The 24437-nt window shown below is 39.8% G+C and overlaps 1 protein-coding gene across 6 annotated transcripts in view; it reads left to right on the plus strand.

Moving 5' to 3' along the window:
• The window catches only part of LOC101165692 (myosin-10), a 49101-nt gene that overhangs the window by 4504 nt on the left and 20160 nt on the right, over positions 1 to 24437 (plus strand). For 2 of the 6 annotated variants that reach the window (XM_011478025.4, XM_078947985.1), the window contains exons 3-11: positions 4876 to 5032; positions 16668 to 16695; positions 17965 to 18067; positions 18323 to 18352; positions 18797 to 18811; positions 19272 to 19289; positions 21477 to 21569; positions 22628 to 22691; positions 23791 to 23889. In XM_011478025.4, coding sequence (XP_011476327.1) covers positions 4876 to 5032; positions 16668 to 16695; positions 17965 to 18067; positions 18323 to 18352; positions 18797 to 18811; positions 19272 to 19289; positions 21477 to 21569; positions 22628 to 22691; positions 23791 to 23889 — 607 coding nt within the window. The remainder of the gene's footprint in view (positions 1 to 4875; positions 5033 to 16667; positions 16696 to 17964; positions 18068 to 18322; positions 18353 to 18796; positions 18812 to 19271; positions 19290 to 21476; positions 21570 to 22627; positions 22692 to 23790; positions 23890 to 24437) is intronic. The other 4 variants (XM_023954141.2, XM_078947986.1, XM_078947991.1 and 1 more) reach the window with 4 other exon arrangements.

Raw genomic sequence — 24437 nt, forward strand, 5'->3', positions numbered from 1 at the left:
GGGCGGGGGGGGGGGGGGGGGGGGGTAACATGAGCGGTATGTGTGGGAGATTTAAGACTGCGATCCGTCCCGCAGCTCCAAAGCTAATGTTGTTAGTAGGGTTGTGCCGATGGACGATATCATCGTCCATCGTGATGGGTGACTGACATCCCGATGGAGAGACCACCATCGTGATGCCACGCCCCCGCCACGTTGCGCGTCGACATCATAAGCCGCGGTTACATGTACAAAATATCTTGATGGGATCAATGGTCGGATTAGAATCCAACCGTGTAGATGGGCCCAGAAAAATGTTTTCAGAATATAAAAACGTTCACTAAGGTCACAATTTCGGTCGGAATAAATCATTCGCACACGCGCAGTATTCGCACATGCGCAGTTTGAAAACCGGAAGAGGATACAACTTCCGCCGAGCGGCTTTTTTTCCAAACTTTATTGAAGGTAACAATTCAATACAAAACGATAACAGCGGCGAGCAGCTATATACATTGACATGTCAGCTCGGTAAAATACGAGACGATCTTCTAAACGTGCTTTTAATAATGTTACGGTTATTATGAAACACCTGTTCGCTCATCATTTGAATTTTAATCCGTGTGGTCAGTGCTTTTTCTGAACGTAGCCAGGATTAGCAGTATGCTAACACGGGCTAACAACATTAGCTTTGGGTGGCGCTGCATCCTGTGAATAACATCAGCCTTTATTTAGTCGGGACACGACTGGAAACACAAATCCACGTGATTGATTGAATGTTTTCTTAGGACTGAGCGAAATTTCTGCTTTGAAGCTCAAACCGCTGTGTGTCTGCTGACGATCCGAACTGTGCTCAGACACACGTTTAGACCCGGTTCTGAGTTTGATAGCTCGTACCCCTAGAGCTGCGGGACGGTTCGCGGTCTTAAATCTCCCACACATACCGCTCATGTACCCCCCCCCCCCCTTCCCATCAAACATAAAGCTGTAAATCCGCCCTCCGCCGATCCACTTTGCTAGTTAAGTGCAGGAGCGGACCACTTTTTTTCTATTTTGCTTGTTACTTTTTCTGTTAAAGTCACTTCCCTCAGTTTATACTGGATCATCGCGGATTAACCATTAGTTGGGAAATAAAATGAAAAAAGCAAAATAACGAATAGCAGTTATATAAGAACGAAAAATGTAAAAATACCCCCCCCCCCCCCCCCCCCCCCCCGACGATGTCATCGTCCATCCCGATGGTTGACAGCAAACATCGTCAACGGCCAAACTAGGGGACATCGCCCAACCCTAGTTGTTAGCCCGTGTTAGCATACTGCTAATCCTGGCTACGTTCAGAAAAAGCACTGACCACACGGATTAAAATTCAAATGATGAGCGAACAGGTGTTTCATAATAACCGTAACATTATTAAAAGCACGTTTAGAAGATCGTCTCGTATTTTACCGAGCTGACATGTCAATGTATATAGCCGCTCGGCGCTGTTATCGTTTTGTATTGAATTGTTACCTTCAATAAAGTTTGGAAAAAAAGCCGCTCGGCGGAAGTTGTATCCTCTTCCGGTTTTCAAACTGCGCATGTGCGAATACTGCGCGTGTGCGAATGATTTATTCCGACCGAAATTGTGACCTTAGTGAACGTTTTTATATTCTGAAAACATTTTTCTGGGCCCATGTACACGGTTGGATTCTAATCCGACCATTGATCCCATCAGGATATTTTGTACATGTAACCGCGGCTTATGGTGTCGACGCGCAACGTGGCGGGGGCGTGGCATCACGATGGTGGTCTCTCCATCGGGATGTCAGTCACCCATCACGATGGACGATGATATCGTCCATCGGCACAACCCTAGTGAAATACCCCCCCCCCCCCCCCCCCCCCCCCCCCAAAAAAAAAGGTAATGGGAGGGCCCCAGCCCTTTCACCCAGAGCAGCATTGGTCCAGAAACTGGATGGATGAACAGCCAGAAATGTCTTCATTGATTTGTATGTTTGCTGTCTTGGGACTTAAAAATATTATTGTTCACATTGAGCTGCGGCCCGCCCAACTTTATTTCCACTAAACATTGGGTTTTTCAGTATTGCTTCAGTATTGTTGTGTTGTACCACATAAAACGGGTGTTTGTTTTCTCCAGGGTCTTATAATTGAGTGAAAAATGTCCATGGCCACATGTTGTAGCAAAGGCAGCCAAAGATGAGTCATGCGGCAACCAATCTACAAAAACAAAGTTCTGGGTGTTCGCTGATAAGCAACATCTGTCAGTTCTTAAGTAACTGAATTTTTATTTTGTTCTGCTCTCAGCATCATTGCTGTTATAAAGGAACACCTGAAACCAGCTTTTGCTTGATGTTACAAATGCTGATAGTTGTTTCCATTTTCAGTTGTTCACAGAAGTGAATGGTAACAACGGGCACGTGGTGCGCTTTCTAGAAAGTGCTAAACGCGCATGTTTTACCGTGCATTTAGCCCATGGTGTTCACACTAAACAAGAAAGGAGGGGCTTCTTTTTCTCTTCTACTGTTTACTAGCGCATGTGTGCCACCTACAGCTGGAAGAGGCTTGGTGCGAAACGTCAAAGCGGTGCAAATCTCGTGAATATTTTCAGACTTTTACAGCTCTGTTCCGATATGTGAAAGACTTGCTGGTATATAATTCCAGCCGAGCACAAACAGCAATTAGTAATTTCTCCTCCATGATAAAAGTTAATTGGGTAAACGGTCAAAGAGTTATGGTATGTCAGTAGCGTGTTTTATTTATGTGTCGCCAGCAACATCTCCAATGTTAAAGGGTTAACTGGCAAAGCATTAAACAATTTTCTTGCAATATGTGTTAGACAGAAAAACAAAAGAAATTCTGAAGAAAATCCAACTTGCCAATTTGAAGGATGGAGGAGACCCCTGAGGTCCTTGGTTCTTATCCAACTGAGAATGGCCTCATGGTTAATCCCTGTTTGGCTCATTTATTTGCATCCCTATGTAGAGCTCCAGGGTCTATCAACTGATTTGCTCTTGTTGCATTATTACGTAACATAATAGACATTCTTCTTATAAAACTTTACAGGGAAATATAAACCACAACCCTCTTGCATCAAAGTGGTTGTATGTTGTGCAGACCATTAGCATTTTATGAGGTTCTAAGCCAAAGACAGCCAGCTGAGTCATTCTTCAACTCACGCTGGGTGAGAATTGCTGATCTGTCTGCTTTGTATCCTTCTGGGAGTCTGGAGGGGTTACAGTGGCAACAGTCCAAGGATCACATCCATATAAATGTACATTTGTATACGTATTCTTGGCATCCATAAATATTGGCGTTAATTGATTTTAACTCTTGCGATGTTGCAGAGGATTGAGACGATTCTGCTTGTGGTTCCAGAACAACAAATCTGGGTATGGCCAGACTGCTGTATGGGGTTAAGTCTGAAGCATCTGTGTACACGGCAGAGGTGGGGAGGGTGTATTACTGACCATCTGGTGACATCACCCCCACCCTCTATAATCACTCACCACATCATAAGATACTCACCCACAATACTTTTTTATTTTAAGATACAGATTCTATCTTTTTCACTGCTACAGTTTTCAATTAACTGCTCAAGTTGTCTGTTTTATTTAAGTATTTGGTCCTCAACGCATAATAGCATAATACAATTTATTTATTGATTTTACTGGAGCTTTAAACCTGTGTTTGTGATTGATTGGTGTGAAACTTGAGCCACATGTCAGATGTCTGTTCCAACTTCTGCCATACAGATAATCCATTCTTTACCCACATTATGTTTAAGATTGTTCCTGTTCCACAACTGGGTTATTTTGCAGCCTTTGAGCCTGTGAGCTCAAAGGCTGCAACAGACAACATCATTAAGGAGATTATAGCGATTCAGCCAAGCACAAAAATCAGGAAGACTCACAGTAAAAACAAAAAAAAGGTGATTAACAATCTGATGCCAGGTATTGAAAAACATATATAAAGAAGAGTTAATTTTAAATAAACTATTAAATAAACATGAGGCCAAAGTTAAGATAAAGTTTGTTATTAAAATAACTTGGGCAAAATGTCTCCACCAAATGGAATCTGACTGTTCTTTGTACTGTGTGTACCCCATGATCTGTCTCGGATTAATGCCTCAGCTACAGCAGCAGCCATAGCAGGCTGTAACCCTGCCCTGGTCAGACTGAATGTATGTCAGCACGTCACTGGAGAAAGACAGCTGTCTGATTGGCTATTAAAATATAAATATTTCATCATAACAAGGTTTGTAGATATGCTGAGGCACAGCAATGAGCAATAAATACCCCAAGATATTTGTGAATTTATGACAATTATTAGGCATTTAGTACATAATGTAGTGAAGCAGATGGATATCTTATATAAGGGTTTCTGGATAGGCAAGATGCTGAACCAGAATAAATATGTTGTATATTTAAAAAACAATTCCCAGCAGAGTTTAACTTTTTTGCTCTGACATAATGTATCCAATGGGGATCATGTGTATTTCATAAGTGCCAATGCAGATAAAAACACTGATACTTCAGGTCAGTGTTGGCTGATAAACTGTTTGTGCATCTGTTTTTAAAATAAAATTTAACATAAATGTAAAAAAAATGATAGGAAAACAAGAGTCAGATCTACAACTTCTTGTTTTTAATTACTCTTATAATACAAATGCGTTTGAAAAGGAATCAGGTATGCTCTACTATTTAAGTAAATGACGGTACATTTTCTTAAGTTTTCAGAGTTGAGTCCTTGAATCTTTATGGATTTTTTTATTCTTACTAGTCTTCTTATCACTCCTCTTTGTTTAAGATCAATGCAGTAATGAATAAAATGGATGCAAATGAACATGCTAACAGAATTCACTTGAGCATGATTTTTGATTTCATGTCCTCTTTCTCCTTGCAGACATACTCTGGTCTCTTCTGTGTGGTCATTAATCCCTACAAAAATCTACCCATCTACTCTGATAACATCATAGAGATGTACAGGGGCAAGAAGAGGCACGAAATGCCCCCTCACATATACGCTATCTCAGAATCTGCATACAGGTGTATGCTTCAAGGTAAGTGTCCACCCATCCCAGTCTTCCACCTTTACCACTCTGATGAATAAAAGGCTCTTTTTTGGATAACATTGAAGGTGATATTTGATCAACAAATTTGAAATCAGTTTGAACCATATCAAAATTAAAATATACCGGTAATGTTAGCTTTCTGTCAAAAGCACTAAATGTTTCATCATCACTTTTTATTTTGTTTTCTGCTGAAATTGCAGTTGTAACTTATTTATTTTAGAAAAACTCAATTTTTTAAGTTTTTGTAATCTGGAGATGTGCCCTCAGTGCCCTATCCGCCAGTTTTAACTGCACCCCATTAGTACACACACCCTTTACCCCTCAACATATACACTCCAACACATACATGCACACACACACACTGACAAACACACACACATGCATTTCACAAGGAAGGTGGGACCTCGGACCATCTGTCCCCTACCCAATCCTTGGCGGGGGGTACCAGGCCCTCGACGACGGCGGCCGTGTTCCCTGGGTGCTGGTTTCCTTGGCCCGGCAGCCCTCTCTCCCCGCATGCCATTCTGGCAAGACCAAGAGCCGGGGATCACATCACATCTGAGCCTGGGGGTGTCCGTGTGCCTGGGGTGTGGGTTCTGGCCCTTGCCCCTGAGTGCTAAGCCTCGCCAAATTTCCAACTGTGGGCGAGCCTGGTTGGGCCATGTTTACAACACCTCTTGTGGACCCCCTCTTCTCCTGGGTGCCTTCCTCCTGGTCAGGGGACCGGCCCCTGCCTTGCTCTCACCTGGACCAACCGGGGGCCGGGTGGGTGGCTGCCTGGAGCGTGGGATAAATCTCCCCTGGGGGGGGTCCTGGCTCATGCCTGGGTGGTGGTGGGGGGTTCTCGTCTGGTTGGGCTGGAGCTGCACTCTCTGTCCCCCCATGCCTCCCTGCTCTCTGGCTTTGGGGTGCCAGTGGCGATCCTGCTGTCTCTGGCCTGGGTGGCGGATGTGATCGCCCGGGGGGCGGTTGTTCTCCATCTGCTGCCGTGCGGGTGTTGGGGGGTTTTGGCTGCCGCTGTCAGAAGATTCATAACCCCTGTTGTTAAAGTAAAATATGTCCAACACAAGAGGCCTTCATCTCTCATCTGTTTGCTTACAAAAAAAAAAGAAAGGAAAAAAACCCTCAATTTTTAAGAGTTTTTGAGGCTAAGTGATGTCTTTGAAGGTCTTTGTGTGGAAGTTGGCGAGCTTCCAGAGACCGGCCAAGATCAGCCCAGCAGGAACAGAAACGGTGACCCCATTGTGCCCGACAATAGATCCTTTGTGCGATTGGGCCGGCTAACCACTGGGAGTGGCGACAAACTAGACAGGCCTTTCAGCCCTCCAAGGCTTTGCTCTTCTCATGTTGATGTGTTGAAGGAACCTTAGGGAGCCTCAATGATGCTGCTTGCCACCCCCCCACCCTGTAAACAAAAACTTGAGAACAACGTAATGCTGGATGTTGTTGATTTTGTGCTCATCATCCGATCTTTGATGGATCAAAACTAAACCCATTTCTTGAATCTTTTTTTTTTTTTTTTTACAAATGCAGTTAATTCAAACTAAACTATTAAAAAAAACTTGATGTGGAGTTAAAGATGAACTACTGTTACCTTTCTACTAATTGGTCCAAATTTTCTTTTTGCGTAAATATTTATCCCAATAGTTTGTTGACATGAATCTGTCAGGAGGCATAAAACTGCCTGGTATGCATTACCTCAAAAGATTTACTTTAGTATAAAGTATATTTTAAACTATTGAGCTGATGCATGCACATTTTATTACACAAAAGTACAGGCTCTCTCAAGCCACGTATGCCTTAGTACAGTGGCCTAAGGCCTAAGGCACAAGGTTAAAGTGAGCCACGGCACACTTTAACCTTGACAAAAATCCCGCGGCACACCAGCATCCAAAAAAAAAAAAAAACAGAGATTCATGGTCTGTATTGACCGACAGCCCCCCCCCCCCGCAATCTCACCTGCATTTTTGTGATAATTGTGGCCGGAAAAGCAGGAAGTTGCGGCTGTTTTTTCTAAGAGATGAAATGAAAGTTAAATTAGAAAATTTAGAAACTGTTTGTTTGTTGTGGTTTCAAGGCGTTTCGCAAGGACAACTCATTGTGCGCTGGGACACTGGCCGTTTAAGCCAATGCATCATGGGAGATGTAGTGTGAAAACTGCCGAAAACTTGCAGAAAGACTCGCGTCTCTGAGCTTCATTGTATTGTCCACTTGTTTCACGGTCTGACACCGGACTCTGTGGAAAGCTACATCGCTAAAGAAGAGCTTTAGCTGGTATTTTTGTTAGAACTGAGCGACTTTATCAGCAGAATTAAGAACAAGGAAGTGAAGACTTTAAGCACTTCTGATTGGTCAGACTGATGACATGTGATTAAGCCTTCAAGAATGATTGGTGGAGACAGTTAAAGGGATGGGACTTTTCCGCAAACTGTCATAGCTGCAGGGAAATCGCGGTAGCGTCATTCTTATCAAAATTTCTTTAATAGAATTAAATAAACACAAAGAAAAAGTAATTTTAAGATCTTTTATATTCCTAACTACTCAGTGTTTTATCAGGGCCTGTTTGGATGAACAAAGAGCTGATATCCTGGAGATGGGAAATGTTTTTAGATCAGTTAATGATTAATGAGGGCAATTTCTCCACGGCACACTTGACCATCTCCCACGGCACACTAGTGTGCCGCGGCACACTGGTTGAAAAACACTGCCTTTGTAACTACTCTCCAAATGGGTGGATACCATTGACTATGAGGAAACGGTGTCTCTTTCCCTTTGGCGTTCAGATCTTTCATTTACTAGCCCCCCTTTAAACCTGCGTACTGCGCGAGTAGCCCGTTAGTGCTGTTCACGTGCTACTTTTGGGCTCTTTGTATGCAGCCTAACTTTTAGAAATGAGAAAATTTGACATTTGGATTGTAGTTTGTGTGGGCGTCCTATGTGCACTTGAGTATCACCAGCAACATTTGCGTGCGGTCATGAAGTGGCCAGTACTTGCATCTTACTAACGACTAAAGTGTGGCATAAGGGCTCCGCACGACAGTATCTCCCATACGCCATAAGCGCTACAACTTAGTTTCATGAATTCGTACAAGCTTTAAGGGAACCGCAAGACATACCTGCGCACCCTTTAAGATGCAGCTGCTCCTATGGGCCTGGATAACCCAAAAACCTGCAGCACCCGTACGGATGAGTGTGACTTGGCCTAAATCAAGAATCCAGCATTGCTTTGGGCTCATCTGTTGAAGGAAACGCTGGGTGTGTGCAGCAAACAAACATATTGTTGTACCTTTGTGGGTTGCTTCTAAAACTAAACTCCACTGAATTTATTTCATCTGTTTCCTTGGAAACAGCTTTCTATATCTGACAGCACTTCTAAACGGATCCAGGAAGGACTGTAAAAGAAATGTTGCAGAGGGACATTGACGAGCTTGCACGGATTGCTTTTGTTCATGTACACGTGTGTCTGTGGTGAGAAGACTAACGATTGAGGTCGTGAATCATCAGAAATAGGGAGGCAGAGCGCACTTAAGTACACACTCTGATCTTGAGAACTGTCAGTTAGTAATACTTTAATATAGCATATTTTTGTTGGCTTGAATAAAATCCTCTGGCTGAGTAACTATATACTTTTGAGAATAAAGGGCTGACCTGTGTAGGTTTTTTCCCACCCAACCCATTTGTGAGCATATCAGAATGGACAGTAGTGGTTAGAGGTTTGTTTTGTAGGTTGGGGATTAGTGGAAGCCAGCTGCTTTGAGCTGTGGCTCTAAGCCTTTCACTAACCTGGTTAAAAAATATATGTCCAGCTGTATAAAGTAGCTTCAAGCTATTTCCCCTTTCACTGAAAAAGGTGTCATAATGATTTAGGGCTGTTTGTTTTTGATTTTTCATGATTTGATTCCAGCTTTTCAAGTTATAGTAGTATAGTAGATCCATTTCTACCCAAAATGTAAATTTAAGCCAAATGTACCCAGACCCATTTTTTCTTAAAAATAAAATTGTGTATTTTACCACAAACCAAGTGGACCACAGAATCCATTTCTGATATTTTTCTGTTACACTGATGTCACCATGGGTTCCTATGGGTTACGTTCACTGCGTAAACATATAGGAAATATAACGTAGAAAATATTTACAATTTAAGTTTAGAAACCTGCTGTTCAATATTTGAGCAATTTAATATTTAGGTTATTCATCTACTTTTATCCTTAGTGGTAAATCAAATCCTGAAATCCTTGATAGTTGTATTCTAGAGGCTGTTTACCAAGACCTAGTAGTCAGTGAAGTACCAAAGTACTATCTGTCTCTGTCAATAAACACTTTTTTTAAACCCGGTCTTTCTACCTGTAACATATATTAGATTTTTCCATCTTTGACCTTTCATACCTAATTTCCTGGCTTTTTACTGTCAGTCCCATCTGCACTATGAAAACTTTTTCATTGAAATTGACTTTGATTTATGGTATATCTGCTTTGTAGCTCAGCAGATTGCCAAACTGCATTAAAGGCTGAAGGACGTTGAATGATCTCAGTGATATATTAAATATAGCTACATTTCTGTAAAGCCAGTCATTGTTCAGATGTGTTACATGAAATATTAGGCTGGAGGCTGTTGCAGATTATCATGCATGTGCTATTGATTATAGTTCCCCACTTTGTCTTTTTGTGATTGTGGTGTAAAAACTGAAGATATTATTATGGAAGAAATTAGATGAAACGTCTTTTTTTCCCCTTTTATTTATTTACACATGGCATTTTTTTTTAACCTCTATTTCCTGGCTTGTGTAATGGGTGCTGAACTGCAACGACCACAGCTGCAAAATTGACCTAAGCAGGTCAAATTTACCGCTGTGGTGCAGAGGTAGAGCGGTCAACCTCTGATCGAAGAGTTGTAGGTTTGGTTGCCACCTTGCCTGCCCATGTGTTGAAGTGTCCTTGGTCAAGACGCTGGACCCTACATTGCTCCTGGTGGTTAAGATTGGCGTGATGTATGGAAGCGGTGTGAATGTGTGTGCATAGGTGAATGTGAAAAGCACTATATAACTGTATGCCATTAACCATTTATAACAGTTTAACTCTTAAAATAAATAGCCTCTGTGCTTCACTTTACATATCTTTTCTCACCTGCAGAAAGTGTTTTAAGACTCTACATTCCTCTTGTTAATGGACTGTAGTCCACTATAAAAATGATAATTGTAAACTTTTAAATCAGGATTTAATATGAAGACTGTACATAGCAAAAAATCTTCCACCCAAAAGCATCGTTTTAAGATAAAAAAACTGTTATAAATCAAAAATATTGTTTCCGGCTGTTAGGGCTGCACGATATGAGGAAAACTCGCGATATGCGTTATTGGTGATTAATAATGCGATAACGATATAATTTGCGGTATATAAACAAATGGCAAAACAACCAAAAACGTAATTTTCATTTCACTACAACAGTTTAAAAATTATACTCCAAATGACCCTTGTCGATGTAGGAGGCAAACATCAAACATAAAAGGGCTCATCTGATTGATCAACAACGTAAACGGGTCCTTCCGATTGGTTAAATGCATGAAGGGATTTATTTTATTTGTTCAATATTTCAAGCTGCCTTAAGATTGTTTTTAGCACATTTATCGTAACCATTTATTGCGATTATTGCCGTCTTTTCCGGTATGCATATTGCACAGCTTGATGTCGCGATAACGATAAATTTGCGGTATATTGTGCAGGCCTACCGGCTGTAATGAATTCCAACAAGGTCATATACATCTACAGCACCGCATTGTCCCAGGTGACTGTTTAATACTGGGTTTCTTTGTTTCAATAAAAATAGAATAAGACTCTTTTTTTTTTTTTTTTTTTTTTTTTTTTTTTATTTCTGACTGAATCAGGGTTTAGGTCAGGTTTGGCAGACCCAGAGTTTAAACAAAAGAACCTACTTCACCTTTCTATGTTTTATAATGGTTCTCTACGACCTTTTTCGCGTAACATGTCCATTAAAAAAATGTGCTTGAACATTTTGGCCCTTCAGGGTCACTAAGTGGTCTATGACCTTGATATTTTGTGCCAGCCCACCTACATGTCCCCTAACGTTTGCCCATTTTTCACCCGCAGACAGCCTGTATCCACCCGTAAGGGCATTCGTGACTAAGGTTTTGAGTGCAGCTCCAGCTGTTTATTATATTGTAATATTGTGTCAGATGGAATATATTGTAATATTTTGACCTGCCAGATCTTTCAGCTATCAGGAATTCCTCGAATAATTACCAAAAACTGTTGGAGTAATTTAAGTGTCAGATTTTATTAGACACATTCCTTTGCTGAAACACCTCAAATGGTAGACCAAAGGCATATTTCCATTGTTTGTGTTTCCATTAGCAAATCTCTGGCACAGAATCGGCGCTGGGTTATCTTGGCTGTTTGTCATGTTAGCCTTTCAAATGAGTACGTGGTAAAACGTTTTGCCCAAACTTATGAACATTTAATTATTTATATCACTGAAGAATAAAAAAGCCCTCTGTTTCAGTTTGGACACTCCATCCTAAAAGTGCTAAAAATCTGGTCTGATTCCGTTTTGTGATGTCTCTTGGTTTTAGCAACACATTGGAAGCAGGCAATATATGTATCACATAGGCTAAATTATACCAACAGTAATGATCTGATTGAAAGAAAAAAAGACTTTTGTAAGCATTGTAGTTTATTTTGTTTTGGAAGAGTTTTTTTTGTTTTTTGACAGATTGGTTGCAAGACTTTTTGGACAGGGTTAGTGACACAAACGCGTTGACTAACACATTTTTGATTCCCACCCAGAGTTATCCTGCTGGTCAGGGCATTATTTCCATCAGTTTGATGGAGCATCACAAGGTCATGCATCAGTGTGGGTGGTGATATTCCTGCTGTGGAAATTCTTGCACTAACATGCCTGTTGGCATTATTTGGAGGATAATACTTTTAAAGCTTCTCGCTTGTCTTCATACTTAGATTTGGAAGTTGTCTTTAAAGCTTTACACTGGAAGCTTGTATGTGAAATATTTTTTTAGTGTTCTGCATTTCCTTGTCTCTTTAAGGCTGACAAAATAAATTTTTTATTTATTTCACAACAAAATTGCAAGAGTGATTGCGGGGTAAAATATAATACAAAGTATTCTCTAGTATGAATATGTAACTTCATATAAATGTTGCTCTACTCCAAAACTGTTTCTTCTCGGGAAAAGAAACACCAACCATGTTGTCTTTCTATCTGATTGCAAAGTATGCCACATATTCAACAATTTGAAGTTTATGTAGACTATGCTGATGTGCTCATTCATCAGTGCTGAATAGTAAAGGCAGAACAACATTAACATTGAATATCAATGATGATAATACTTATTCCATTATCAAATACGAATATTATGTTCCAAAACTTCCAAAAGGTTTTCTGTGTAGCAAACCTGTTTGCTCTTTGCTAAAGTGGGCAAATCGGCTAGTTTTAGCATGTGGTTTCCATAGCACACCGTTTGATTGAGTTAAATTACCTTTTTAAATACAAACTTGATTGACCTTTATTTTTAAATAAAGTTAAATGTATATGATCATCTGAAAAAACGACTTTGGAAGATTGCACAACAGTTAAGCTTTTCTAGGATGAATTCAAATGTCCTGTTTCTTTCATATGATGCACTCACATGCCAATTTGATTGCTCTTTTCTGGTTACTGGTGTTGCTTCTGGTTCAGGAGTGGATTGACATGAAGAATGTGACATTTGTTGCAGATGTGTACTTTTCTGTGTGTGGTGACTCTGTATGTTCTGACTCCTCAGTCCACTCCTTCTGATCATTCTCCAAATTCTTGAATGGATTTCTCTTGACAATCCTCTAAAGACTCCCGTTATCCCTGTTGATGGATTTCAACTTACAACCCTTTCTCCTTCATTCAATTTTCTGTTGATATGTTTGCATACGGCACTCTGTGACCAACCGGCTGTTTAGCAAATGACCTTTTGTGGCTTGCTTTCCTTGTGAAGGGTGTTGATGACTGTCTCCTGTCAAGTCAGCAGTCCTTCTTCATGATTGCATAGCTTAATTACACTGAGAGACATGTAAAGATACACAGCAGATGTTTTTAGTTAATTAGCTGATTCCCAGGACAGTTTACGTTGGTTTTCGATATTCTTCTTATTTTATATATCTCACATCAAACATGCCCCAACTCTAGGTTAAAAGATTCTTTAAGAATCTGACTTGTGTATGTTGTGAATGGAAACATTTCCTCCATAGATTAGTGTCTAAACTCAATTTTAAAGCAGTCCAGGATGTTCTGATTAGTGGCGAGTTGTCCTGTTTTGTCCTGCTCTACAGTTCATGAGTGGCTCTGCTCTTGTGTGTATGAGTCATAATTTATTTGCAGATGTAACTGGTTTGCTGTTGTACATGTACGGCTGTTAGTAATTTGGTTGCTGGAAGACGAGATTATCGGCGTGCTTAAATAGAGATGACAACTCGCACGGCAATGCTCCCAGACACAGTTTTATTTCTGTCTACTTCAGATCAGCCTTTTTCTTTTCTTTTAAGCAAAACAAACCCGTTTGAACATCTTCACTACTTTCTAACTTCTTAGTTGTGTGAAACTGGCAAAAGCACTGCCAATCATCCCCCCCCCCAAACTATTCTTATGACTGTTCAGTAATGTCACAGAAATAACTGCCCCTGATATGGTAGTTATCTTCTGCACAGACGACCAGTCTTTGTCCGTAATCAGCCTGGCGCAGGCTGGAAAGCTGAATGCAGTGAACAAGAACAGTCTCACAAAGGTGGAATCACATCTGTCTTCTGTGTCTGCAACCTGTCAGATAAAAAAAACACCTGTTTGGTTTTGGATCCTGTGAAGATGGGACTTTTAAGAGAACGGTGACACCAACAGAAGCTTTGTGTAACTGTGGTTTTTCTAGCATGTCCGTTATGCCTTTGACAAAACTGAGAAAAATGCAGTAAAATAGTAATGATAATGCATTCGGTGGATAATTAAAGTTGGACATAGTCTTGTATTAGAAATGCCGGAAATACAGAACAAAAACATTAAAACATATTTCAGATGTGAAAAACCTTTTCTGATTTGTATTTAATAATTAGGGATTAATCCAAAGCAGTTTGTGCATTTGTCATTGTAAGTCATTTTTTAAAAGTGCTACACTTTTGTTAACATTAAACAGTCTAACCAAAGGTGTCTGTCTGTTACTGTCCAACAAAGTAAATAATTTGTTTGTTTTGTCTCCTTTTTGTTCAAAGACACAGTTGTGTGTTGCACTGCATGGGTAGAAATGCTGTCCTTGATGAGTTTTCCAGCTGTGTCCTCTGTCCAATCCTCACTTTACACCAAAGGAACACAGTCAGCACTTTTAGAGACCTTCACCTCAGACAGAACAGTCCAACCAGCAGCATTCGTACTGAATGATTCAAGGCATTCACAGCAAATGTGTTTGGCCCCTTTTTTCCATGCTGCCATCATAAAGTCTGAGTGATGTTTTGCTGGTGGGTGTTAATTAGATTTTTGTTAGAAGAAGCTGGTGGCAGATAAGAGTAGTGCAGCTATTTAAAACAACCTAATGCAAATAACATTAGCACAACTAGATTAAAACAAATCCTCTTAAACTGTTTAAATGTACCTTTGTCCGCATAGTCGATAGATATCTTATTACATTTACCAACTTAGAAGTAAAAACTGGAGTGTTTAATAGACCACATCTAGTATTTATATTTATTTTGATGTACTTTTTGGCCACATTCACAGCTGGGCAAATGTTACTTAAAAACTACACTAAAGGACTAATTTCTGCTCCTCCAGGAGGTTACAAAGATCGTTCCTAAATCCTTAGTCACAGTTGGCCCTGCGGGTGGATATGGGCCGTCTCCGGGACCAAAAACGAGCGGTGAACCCACAGAGCCAAAATGTTCATGCGCATTTTTTCCTACAGCTATGCTGGGAAGCGACAGGTCATTGGTAAACACTTAAACAACACATAGGGTTAATCATCATTTGAAGTAAGGCGTATCGTAGATACTTTCCTTTTTTCAACCCCCGAATCCTGTGGACTTAGCAAGCAGCACATTAGTGCTGTTCAGTCGATAAGTGTGCTCTTGTTGTGAGCCTGACATTTAGAAATGAGGAAATCAGACGATGCATAATCTATGTGGAAAGCACAAAGGCGTACTACAGGCACTAATGCATCACATGGACACCTCTGTGTGTGCAGTGAACGACTAGAGTTTGCTGTAAGGATATGTCCTAAAGATCCACATTTTACTGTTAACATGCTGTGTTTAATGAACAACACAATACCAAGGAATAACAATATTCTTAAGTGTAAAAATATTGCTGTTCAGCCATATGCTCATGCATACACGGTTGTAATTTATTTTCCGAGATATATTGATCTCTCACTCCTTTGATAGTCAGGTAATCCATCTGCCAATCATGAGTCAGTGGTTGCTTGTTTAATTAGCACCGTCAGCTCCCCCCTTAACGATATCTACCCCACTAGAACAAACCTATCAGGAGAAACAGGAAATGGAGCTTCTGAAGTTGTCAAGTCCTCCACCAGTTACAACACATTTGTGTCATCAGTGTCCTTTGGCAAGACTCTGAGCCCCACATTGCTCCCGGTGGTTAAAGGTGTGCACCGGTGTATGGCAGTGGGGCCGCCGCCAGTGTGTGAATGTGTGTGTGTGTGTAAAAAAAAAAAAAAACAACAACAAAAAAAATACACAACTCTTTGAGTGTGTGCGATTCATTATTTAATCAAATAAATTTTTAATTTTAAAATGGACACTTTTTTATGGTTTGATTTTGTGGTTGCAATATTATATTTCTGGATTGTTTCATTGACTTTTATTCATTTAAAACTCTTAAAGACAAAATTTAAATGATATTTTGTATCTTTTAGGTAGAATAAAGCTTTGCTGGAAGGTTTAGTTTGTCATTGTTTCTAGTGTTTCTGACTGGCTATTGTTTGTTTTTTTTCACCGGGGGCTTTAAGACCAAGATTGAAGCTGATCTTTAACACTTTGGACTCCTATTGATTTACTGTAATTTGCTAAACGAAGAGTGTGACCACGCCGCAGGCTCTGATGGGAACAAAAGTGCTGCTTTTCCACGACAGTAGTGCTTTTTATTTTTACTATGTGGCCTTGAGGTTACACTCTGTAAGTTTTACAAGATACTCGTTAGCAGAATGTTGGTATTTATAGGCAAAAATGGTCCCATCTTCAAATCACCAATGTTCAGATTGTTTTTAGCACGGCAAAAACAATCTGCTGTGTTGTGCTTTTTTCCTGGTCATATGATCCTTCTTTTGCAGTTGTTAGTCAAAGTGTGTGATTGTGTGTTGTGGAAATGCAGAATCAGTTCAAATGAGGCAAACGTCTTGTAGTTTAATTCTTCCCTGCAGGTCAGGTCAATGAAATGTTTAATGATGTTTTTTTGTTTGTTCATTTGGTCAAATTCAGTTTGGAGGTCTATTAGGATTTTCTTTGGATTTTCTGGGATTCTTCCAAAGGAGGAAATACTTTATAAACTATGTTTTCTGCACATTGATTATGGTTGTAAGTTGATGTAAAGTATATTTATTATGTTTGCCTTCATTCTGTCCCACAGATCGAGAGGACCAGTCAATTCTTTGCACGTAAGTAGTAAAAAGTCTGCATAAACGCCATGTATCTTCACTTCTAAAATGCTTTCTTAGAATGTACAGGCTGTGGTAAAAACAAGAGCCATGAAAGGGGATATTTTTTACCAGCAATTTCTACAAGGATTAGTTCTTTACAAACGGGAAATAGTCCAAAATTTGGGCAGAAATTGAGAATTGCAACAAAAAAACGTTATAGAAAGACAAAAATTTAACACACTTTGATGTTTAAGGAGCCATTTGGTCCGGTTTCTTACTGACAAAAACACAGCAAGAGCCGCATGATTTCCATTATGTTAGTAAAAAAAAAAATGTCTCTGCAGAAAAAAGACACTTAAATCCTTTGCTCTCCTTATGGATTTTTAATTGTACTCAATAAAAAACAAACATTTCTACAAATAACATTGTGATTTACCTTTCAAAGTTGAGGCACAGCTTACAGATGAGGATAAAGCTTTCTTTTTTTTTGACAATAACAGTTTGTTGATGAAAACTAACATGTGAATTGTGATGTAAATTTAAAAAACAGTCACACACTGTCAAACTAAACCCCACAAAATACAAATAAGAAAACTTGCAAATTGTTTAACTTATCCAGAAGCTTTTTTTTTTAGTAATTTATGCATACAAAACGTAACACACAAAACCATAAGGAAACTCACAAACTACCGTGTGGTTCTGGCTCCCATTCAGAAAGCTCTTCTGGTTAAGTGAAGTGTTTAAAGAATGCAGCATCCAGCAGTCCAAGGTCAACAGCAGAGACTCTGATGCAATCATACTTCGTCTTTTCCAGTAGTTAATCAGACTGGTGCAGCTCTCTGCCGTCTCTGTATTCGGCCACGCTGCACCTCCATCGGAAAGCAGAGCAGGATCTCTCCCATGCACTGACTGCATGCAAATGTGCACTTTGTGTAAAACCGCAAATATGCTCTAAATCTACACTGCTGCTTCAAGAGCTTTAAGAGGCTTAGAAGGCTTAGGAAAATGTCTTTTTGCTCGGTCAGTGGAAGACGAAGCAGGAAGAAATGTGCCAAAAGTTAAAGCTGTGAAATCTGATGCTGTGACATGTTTTTAGAGCAGTTTCAGCACATTAAAATCACATTTGTGTTGTAATAGAAGTAATGTACTCTGTTAAATTAATTTAACTGGCAGACATGCTACTTACTAATTGTGTGTTCAGGCTAAAGAAAACAGATTCTACCATTATTATGGTCAGGAGGCTGAAGTTATGGAATTCATTCTGACAATCATTTATTTCGTTTGCAGAGGCGAGTCAGGAGCTGGCAAGACAGAAAACACAAAAAAGGTCATCCAGTATTTGGCTCACGTTGCATCGTCCCACAAAGGAAGAAAAGACCACAACATTCCTGTGAGTTTTTCTTTAAAATTACTTATTTTTGTCTTTAATCTACTAAAAACTATTAGTTAATGCTTTACAGAAATGCTTTACAGAAAAAAACTGTTCTATATTTAAAGACAAAATGTTTTTCAACTATTTGTCTGCAGATTTGATTAATCGAACTAGATTTATAAAAAATCTAAACTCAGATGAGATGTTTCAGTGTATGTGTGGTTGTTGTGTTCTCATTCTAAGTGTTTACTTTTGTTTATTTGTAACAAACAGCCAGAATCCCCCAAAGCAGCGAAACAACAGGCAAGTTTCAAGGTTTTTGATATAAAACTTTATTAGTAAGGCACTTTAATATTTTGTTCTATGTTCAAATACGTAATAAACACGTGAAGAAAGAAAGTTTTTGCAACCTTGGAAAACCCAGGGCTTCAAATTTAGCTGCTGTTTTTTTCTTCTTACATTTTTAAAATTGTAATCTATTGTTTAATATTTATTTTTGATGTTTTTTGCCATTGTTAATTGCTACAACTCAAAATGAACAAAAAATATTGATTAATTAAATTTAAAACCCCAGGAGAAAATAGTTCGTGGTTACATTTCCACTTGTTTTTTCTTCTAAACTAAACTTATTTCTTGGTCTCCTGTTCACTCCGTAGCTTAAAAGGTATTTGTTTGGCCTCTAACTGCATTTAGAGTGACACTATTTTACATTTTGATTAAATGTTTTCTAACTTTTCTTTCTGATAGGCACAAAATGGAGTCGTAAGTACATTTTGGAAAACTGCATGATTCATTTTTCTTCCTGTGTTTGTCCAAATGTCTGTTCTACGTTTGTGTTTGTTTGTGATGATTTATCCTCTTTAGCTTCGTCACATGTTGCCTGTTCTATAGTTTTGGTGTTGATGTTATTGTTATTTACGCTGCTGAATCAAAACTCCTCGTTTGATAAGCGGATAATCAGAAGAGATTGTGATTATTAAGCTCTCAGATACTGTGTCCCAGTTCACCCACTAACTGAAGTTCAGTGTCAGTCAGATGTTAAATACAAATACAAGAAAGATTCTTCAGCAGAAAACCACGTCTCTGAGGTTTTCTGCTGCTCATGACAGTCAAATTCCTCACATGTTCTGCATTCATGTCAGAGATGATCCACTCTCACCTGCTGTTCTTGTGTTCGATGTTGTACATGTTTTTAACAACTGAATCTCATCGTATTCCACAGAGCGGACTCCTGTTTTATGTGAGTAGGATGCAGTATCCCGACTTCCTCGTCTCTTTCAAAATAAAACGGGTTGCAGGATTCATTCTGTTTCCGCCTGCTAGACAAAATAACTCACTTTCAGCTCTGATTTTTACTCGATAGATGCTTTTCACTGACACGACCTTTACCCACTGGCTGTGATTTGATCTAATGCATGACCTGTTTGTTCTCACCAATGGCTGCTTGTTTTGGAGGATATTAGATTGTCTCATCTTTGATCTTTGATAACAGCTGGGTACCGACGAGGACCCGATCTTCCTTATGACATAACGTTTAGTGGTTGTATTTCTCTTATCTGATTCTTTTTCCATTATTTAGCCTCATCCATTGATCACATCAGTATTCGAAGCGATCAGTTCTTTTAATTAACTCTTGGTAAATAAAATGAGAACCCAAGTGTTTGAATTCAGAAGCTTAAATCCTAATTTTAGTTCGCTGTTTGGACGTATGCCTTTGTTTTTCCAGTATTTGGTGTCCACACTAAAACACTACAATGCTACACAGACTACATGTAAACTGTGGGTCACTAAAAACCGAAGCAAAAGTGATACAAGATTATTATATAAGATTATTTAATATTTTACAATTATGAAGTCCCAAAGAAATGTATATTATAACTGAATATTTGCTGTTCATTTCTTTCTTTTTAATAGCATATAGAAGGTTATTATTTGAGCTTTGGACGTAGATTTTCATCGCTGGTCCGTGCAGAATCCCTTTAGCCTTCTGGCTGCCTAAAAATCTTGCCCAGATCAGTTCTCTGTGAGGTTCCTTCCCAGGATTTTTGCTTTTCTAAAGGATGTCTCTTCTATGTCTGGCTCTGTGACCCTCTAAGCAGATGTTGTTGAGCAGCTCAGACACAATTCCAGCCCAAAAGATTTATTGGGTCAACGGCGTCTGATCTTTTTTCACTGCGGTCAATCTGCCTTGGAGTCCTGCTGCACAAATTGGCAAACTCCACTCTTTGCATTTAAATTTTTTTTATTTATTTTTTAAATGCTGTAGATGATTTTGTTTTTTTAATAATATAGCAGCTTTGTGTCTGGATGATAGACATCAGCCCTTTAGGCATTTATCAAAGCCAGGCAGCAGCTGTGTGCTGCGCTGCCAGCCAGTTTTGTCAGTTGTCAGATTTCTGACATGCTCACTTTACAGCAGAGAAGTGGCTCCTAACGCTTCCCTGTACGTGCTCAGCAGGAACGTCGGACGAGTGCCGGCTGTCAGTGAACAGTTTTCAACCACTGAAGCCGCACCTCAAAAAACAAAGAAATCCTCTCAGCTGCTCAGATGGTGCACTTTCTGCATCCATCAGCTGCAAAATTCAATAAAAAAGTTGTCCATGATGCTGTTTTGCAAGAGCTCGCATTAAGTGTCTGTTATCCAGAGAGGGATGCTGATTCCTCCGTTCACTTTGTGGAAACAGGCTTTACTTAAACTCTCAGCCTGTGGAGTTATTTCTGTCGTAATGGGAAAATGTCTCTCTCCGCCACCAGAAGACAAATAATGCAGCTGAAGAAACAGTTTTCCTGTCGGCCGCGCCGGATTCCCCGCTCATGACGAATCCCACAGCGGCTTAGATGGAAACTCTGTGGAAACACCTGTCAAAACAGCTTTCCACATGCCGTCTCATTTATTTAGCTTTTTAATATGCGGTGCTAAACCGGTTTAGGAGAGGGAAGAAAAAAACGTCTGAGAGGACGACTGTCAATCTGAACGAGGATTTACTGCTTTTTAAATCACTTTATCCAGATTACTTAAAAAAAAGCTCAACATGTTATTTTGTAAAGAAAAAAACTGTCTTTGTTTTATTTTTATTTTGTAAACATTAGATCATATGAACACTACAACCTGGACCTTTGGAAGTAAAATACTCAAAAAATGTGATTGAATGTTATGGATTCCTGTTATTATAGCGTCCCTTGTTGTCTGGATAAATACAGGTTATAATTTTTGAAAAAGTTCATTTTCCCTTTTTTGTTTTTTTTTCCACCTTTTTAGGAAATCCAAACGCGATGTTTTCTTTCATCTTCTCGTCTTTGGCTTTGGATGTCTTTTGGCTTTGCATGTTGGCTCCTTCAGTCACTAAAGCTCCGTTCTCCGTCACTTTCCTGTACTGACCTCCTGGTGTTATGCGCTGAGCGCCTGTGTGTTCTGTTTGTTTCAAAGGGTGAACTGGAACGTCAGCTTTTACAAGCGAACCCCATCCTGGAATCCTTCGGGAATGCAAAGACTGTGAAAAATGACAACTCATCTCGTTTCGTAAGTCCAGTCCCACGAAAGCGGCTCCTTTTGGTTCCTCCTGATGTCTGGGATTTGGTGGTGTCCTCTGTCACAGCATCATCTTTGACCTTTAACCACTTCATAACCACAGTTGATGATGTAGTTTGCATCTGTTTATGGTAGTTTTTCACCATGAAATTAAGAATTCTTTCATTTTAATTACCCGGTAAAAATGTATTTTTTGACAAAACGAAACAAAAAGACATCACTGCAGGAGAAATGGAGATATTCACAGGACATTTTGAAATTATTATGGGATAGCCGCAGGACCCACAGCTTGATGAAATATTGTGGTTTTTCACATTTTGACACCATATGGGAAAAGATAAACTTGTTCACGAAATTTCACACACATGCCGCGAGGTTAAGTCTACAACCATAACCAAAGTTATGTTGACCTTTGACCTCAGGAAGAGGCCGCCATCTGGAACTGCCCCCCAATTCCCCTTTAGCACCCTCTGCTAAATATAAACTCTCACAAGGGATTTCAATCTATCGCCTCCTAACACCTCCAGCATCAGTGGGGAGCCGCTTGGGAAAAATGTTTGTTTTTAAGTTTATAGAATTTAAAATATTGTTAAGGTGCCAAAATTAATGAATTGCTTGCACATTTTTACTGGAATATTGTGTAAATTTAATACATTTAATACAAATTTGAAACATACAATACAAACATATGATGTGAACATATGAGGAATGTGGGCGGGGTCAACTGAAAAACCTCCGTTGTCAAGGAGATCCAGAAATGTATTTGTTGATACTTCTAGAAAATGACATCGACCTGTTCGTCACCCGCAGGCGCCCAGAACAATAAATTGTGAGGGTTTTATAGCAGCTTCACAGTCACTGGAGGTTGGGAGCGCCCCCCACCCACAGGCCATGCAGCCCTGCAATTATGATTTGAAATATTACTTTTTTCTGAAGCATTTTTCTGCTTCATCAGCTTCTGTCATGTCTTCTAGGTGTCAGTGTTTTTTTATTAATTTTCTTTTCGTGTGCGTGTTCATTTTGTCTTTATTTTGTGTTGATCTCTGCAGGGGAAATTCATCCGGATCAACTTCGATGTCACTGGATACATTGTCGGGGCCAATATTGAAACTTGTATCCTGTAAATGAAAGTTTTTCCTAATAGAAATTGCATTCCTGGCCATTTAAAAAATGTTTGTTGTGCTTCTTCAGGCTTTTGCAGAAAATTTAAATCTTTGTGGGGTTAATCAAAAAAAAATATTCCTGTATGTTGTTTGAAGGTGCCATGCTGGTTCTTGGAGTAGAAAACATTTAAAACAGTAAATAACATCAAATCACCTAAGTGCAAAAACTGGACAGGTTAAAATGAGACATTGCTGTATTGATTAAAAGTAAGTTTGAACAGATGAGACGAGAAAAGAGTTAAATTTGTGAGGTCGGGAAGGTCGTTCCACAGCAGCTGAAAGCTCTGCTCCCCGTGGAGGTGAGGCGAGCCTGATGGACAGATCCGAGAAAACGGGGAGCGGAGATGCGGAGGAGATTCGAGAAATCTGAAGGAGGCTTTGAAAGTAATGAGAAGGATTTAGAAGTCGATATGGAGCTGAACCGTGATCCAGAGGAGCTGCTGGAGAAACCGGAGTGATGTGATGAATGGAGGGGGCTTCTGGTGATGAAGCCATAGAGAAGCGAGTTGCGATAATCTAAACAAGACTGTGGAGGAGGACTGCAGTGGTATGTGGGGGTGTGTGTGGGGTGTGGGGGGAAGGGATGGGTGAGGACAATTCATGTTGTGTAGGTGGATATTATTGGTGTGAGACTGAAAGGATATTCCCCTGTAAAGGATGACACCCTTAACCTGAGGCAAGAGAAAAACAGAGAGAGAGTCAATGAAGAATCCTGTGGACTAAGGCTTAGGAGTGAACGAGCAAAGAGTTGGGAAGGCTGCAGATGGGATGCTGGGTGTTATTCGCATAACAGTGGAAGCGCATGTTTTATTTAGAGAAACATGGCCAAAGGGAAGTAAACAAATGGCAAAAAGAAGGGACCTCAGGACTGATCCCAGGGGAACACCTGAGGTAATGGCAGAAGGATGAAGTTTAGAGGATTTTTTTAACAAAGCAAGATTTGAAGCGTTCCTGAAGTCTTCATCAATCAAATCAAGCCTTGCCTAAACAAAGTAAAGTTTTTCACGTATTTATCTACCAGATTTGTTTTCCTGACGGTTCTTTGACAGACTTGTTGGAGAAATCCAGAGCAATTCGACAAGCCAAAGATGAGCGCACATTCCACATATTTTACCAGCTGCTGGCAGGAGCCGGGGAACATCTCAGATGTGAGTAACCTGAAAGCTGAAGCACTTCACCGATCTGGCGTCTCTCTAAACCAAAGTAAACATTTACTTGCAAGAATGTTGTTAGATAAAGTATCCGGTCAAAACTTGAACTGTTGAACCTCGCATTGGCAGGTGTTATGGGTTTTTACACAGAGAAACACGCAAAGTTATCTGCCCAGAACTATTAAAGGTGTTTTGCTTGTATGACGAATCGGCTATCTTGTTGTTGTTGTTTTATCTTATTATGGAAAAACAGGCTTAATTTCATTAATAACATGCAATATTACATTTCTTGGCCTGATCCTTTCACACTAAAACAGTTGGTAACATTTCAACACGTCCAGATAAAAAATCCTTTTACGCAGGCGTCTGGATTCAGTCAAGAAGCTAAAACTGAGGTCCTAGTCTGTGGTACTGATAGTTGCCTCCCCCAGATAGTCCAGTGGTTCGGTCCACTTGCTTCCTCCATCAAGCCATCTGTCAGGAACCTCAGGGGGACTCTGGACCCCGTTTTATCCCTCGACTCACATGTCGGATCACTTGTTCAT

This window comes from Oryzias latipes, chromosome 1 (assembly GCF_053564925.1).
Source record: "Oryzias latipes strain Hd-rR chromosome 1, Olatipes_Hd-rR_3.1".
In the NCBI taxonomy this organism is placed as follows: Eukaryota; Metazoa; Chordata; class Actinopteri; order Beloniformes; family Adrianichthyidae; genus Oryzias; species Oryzias latipes.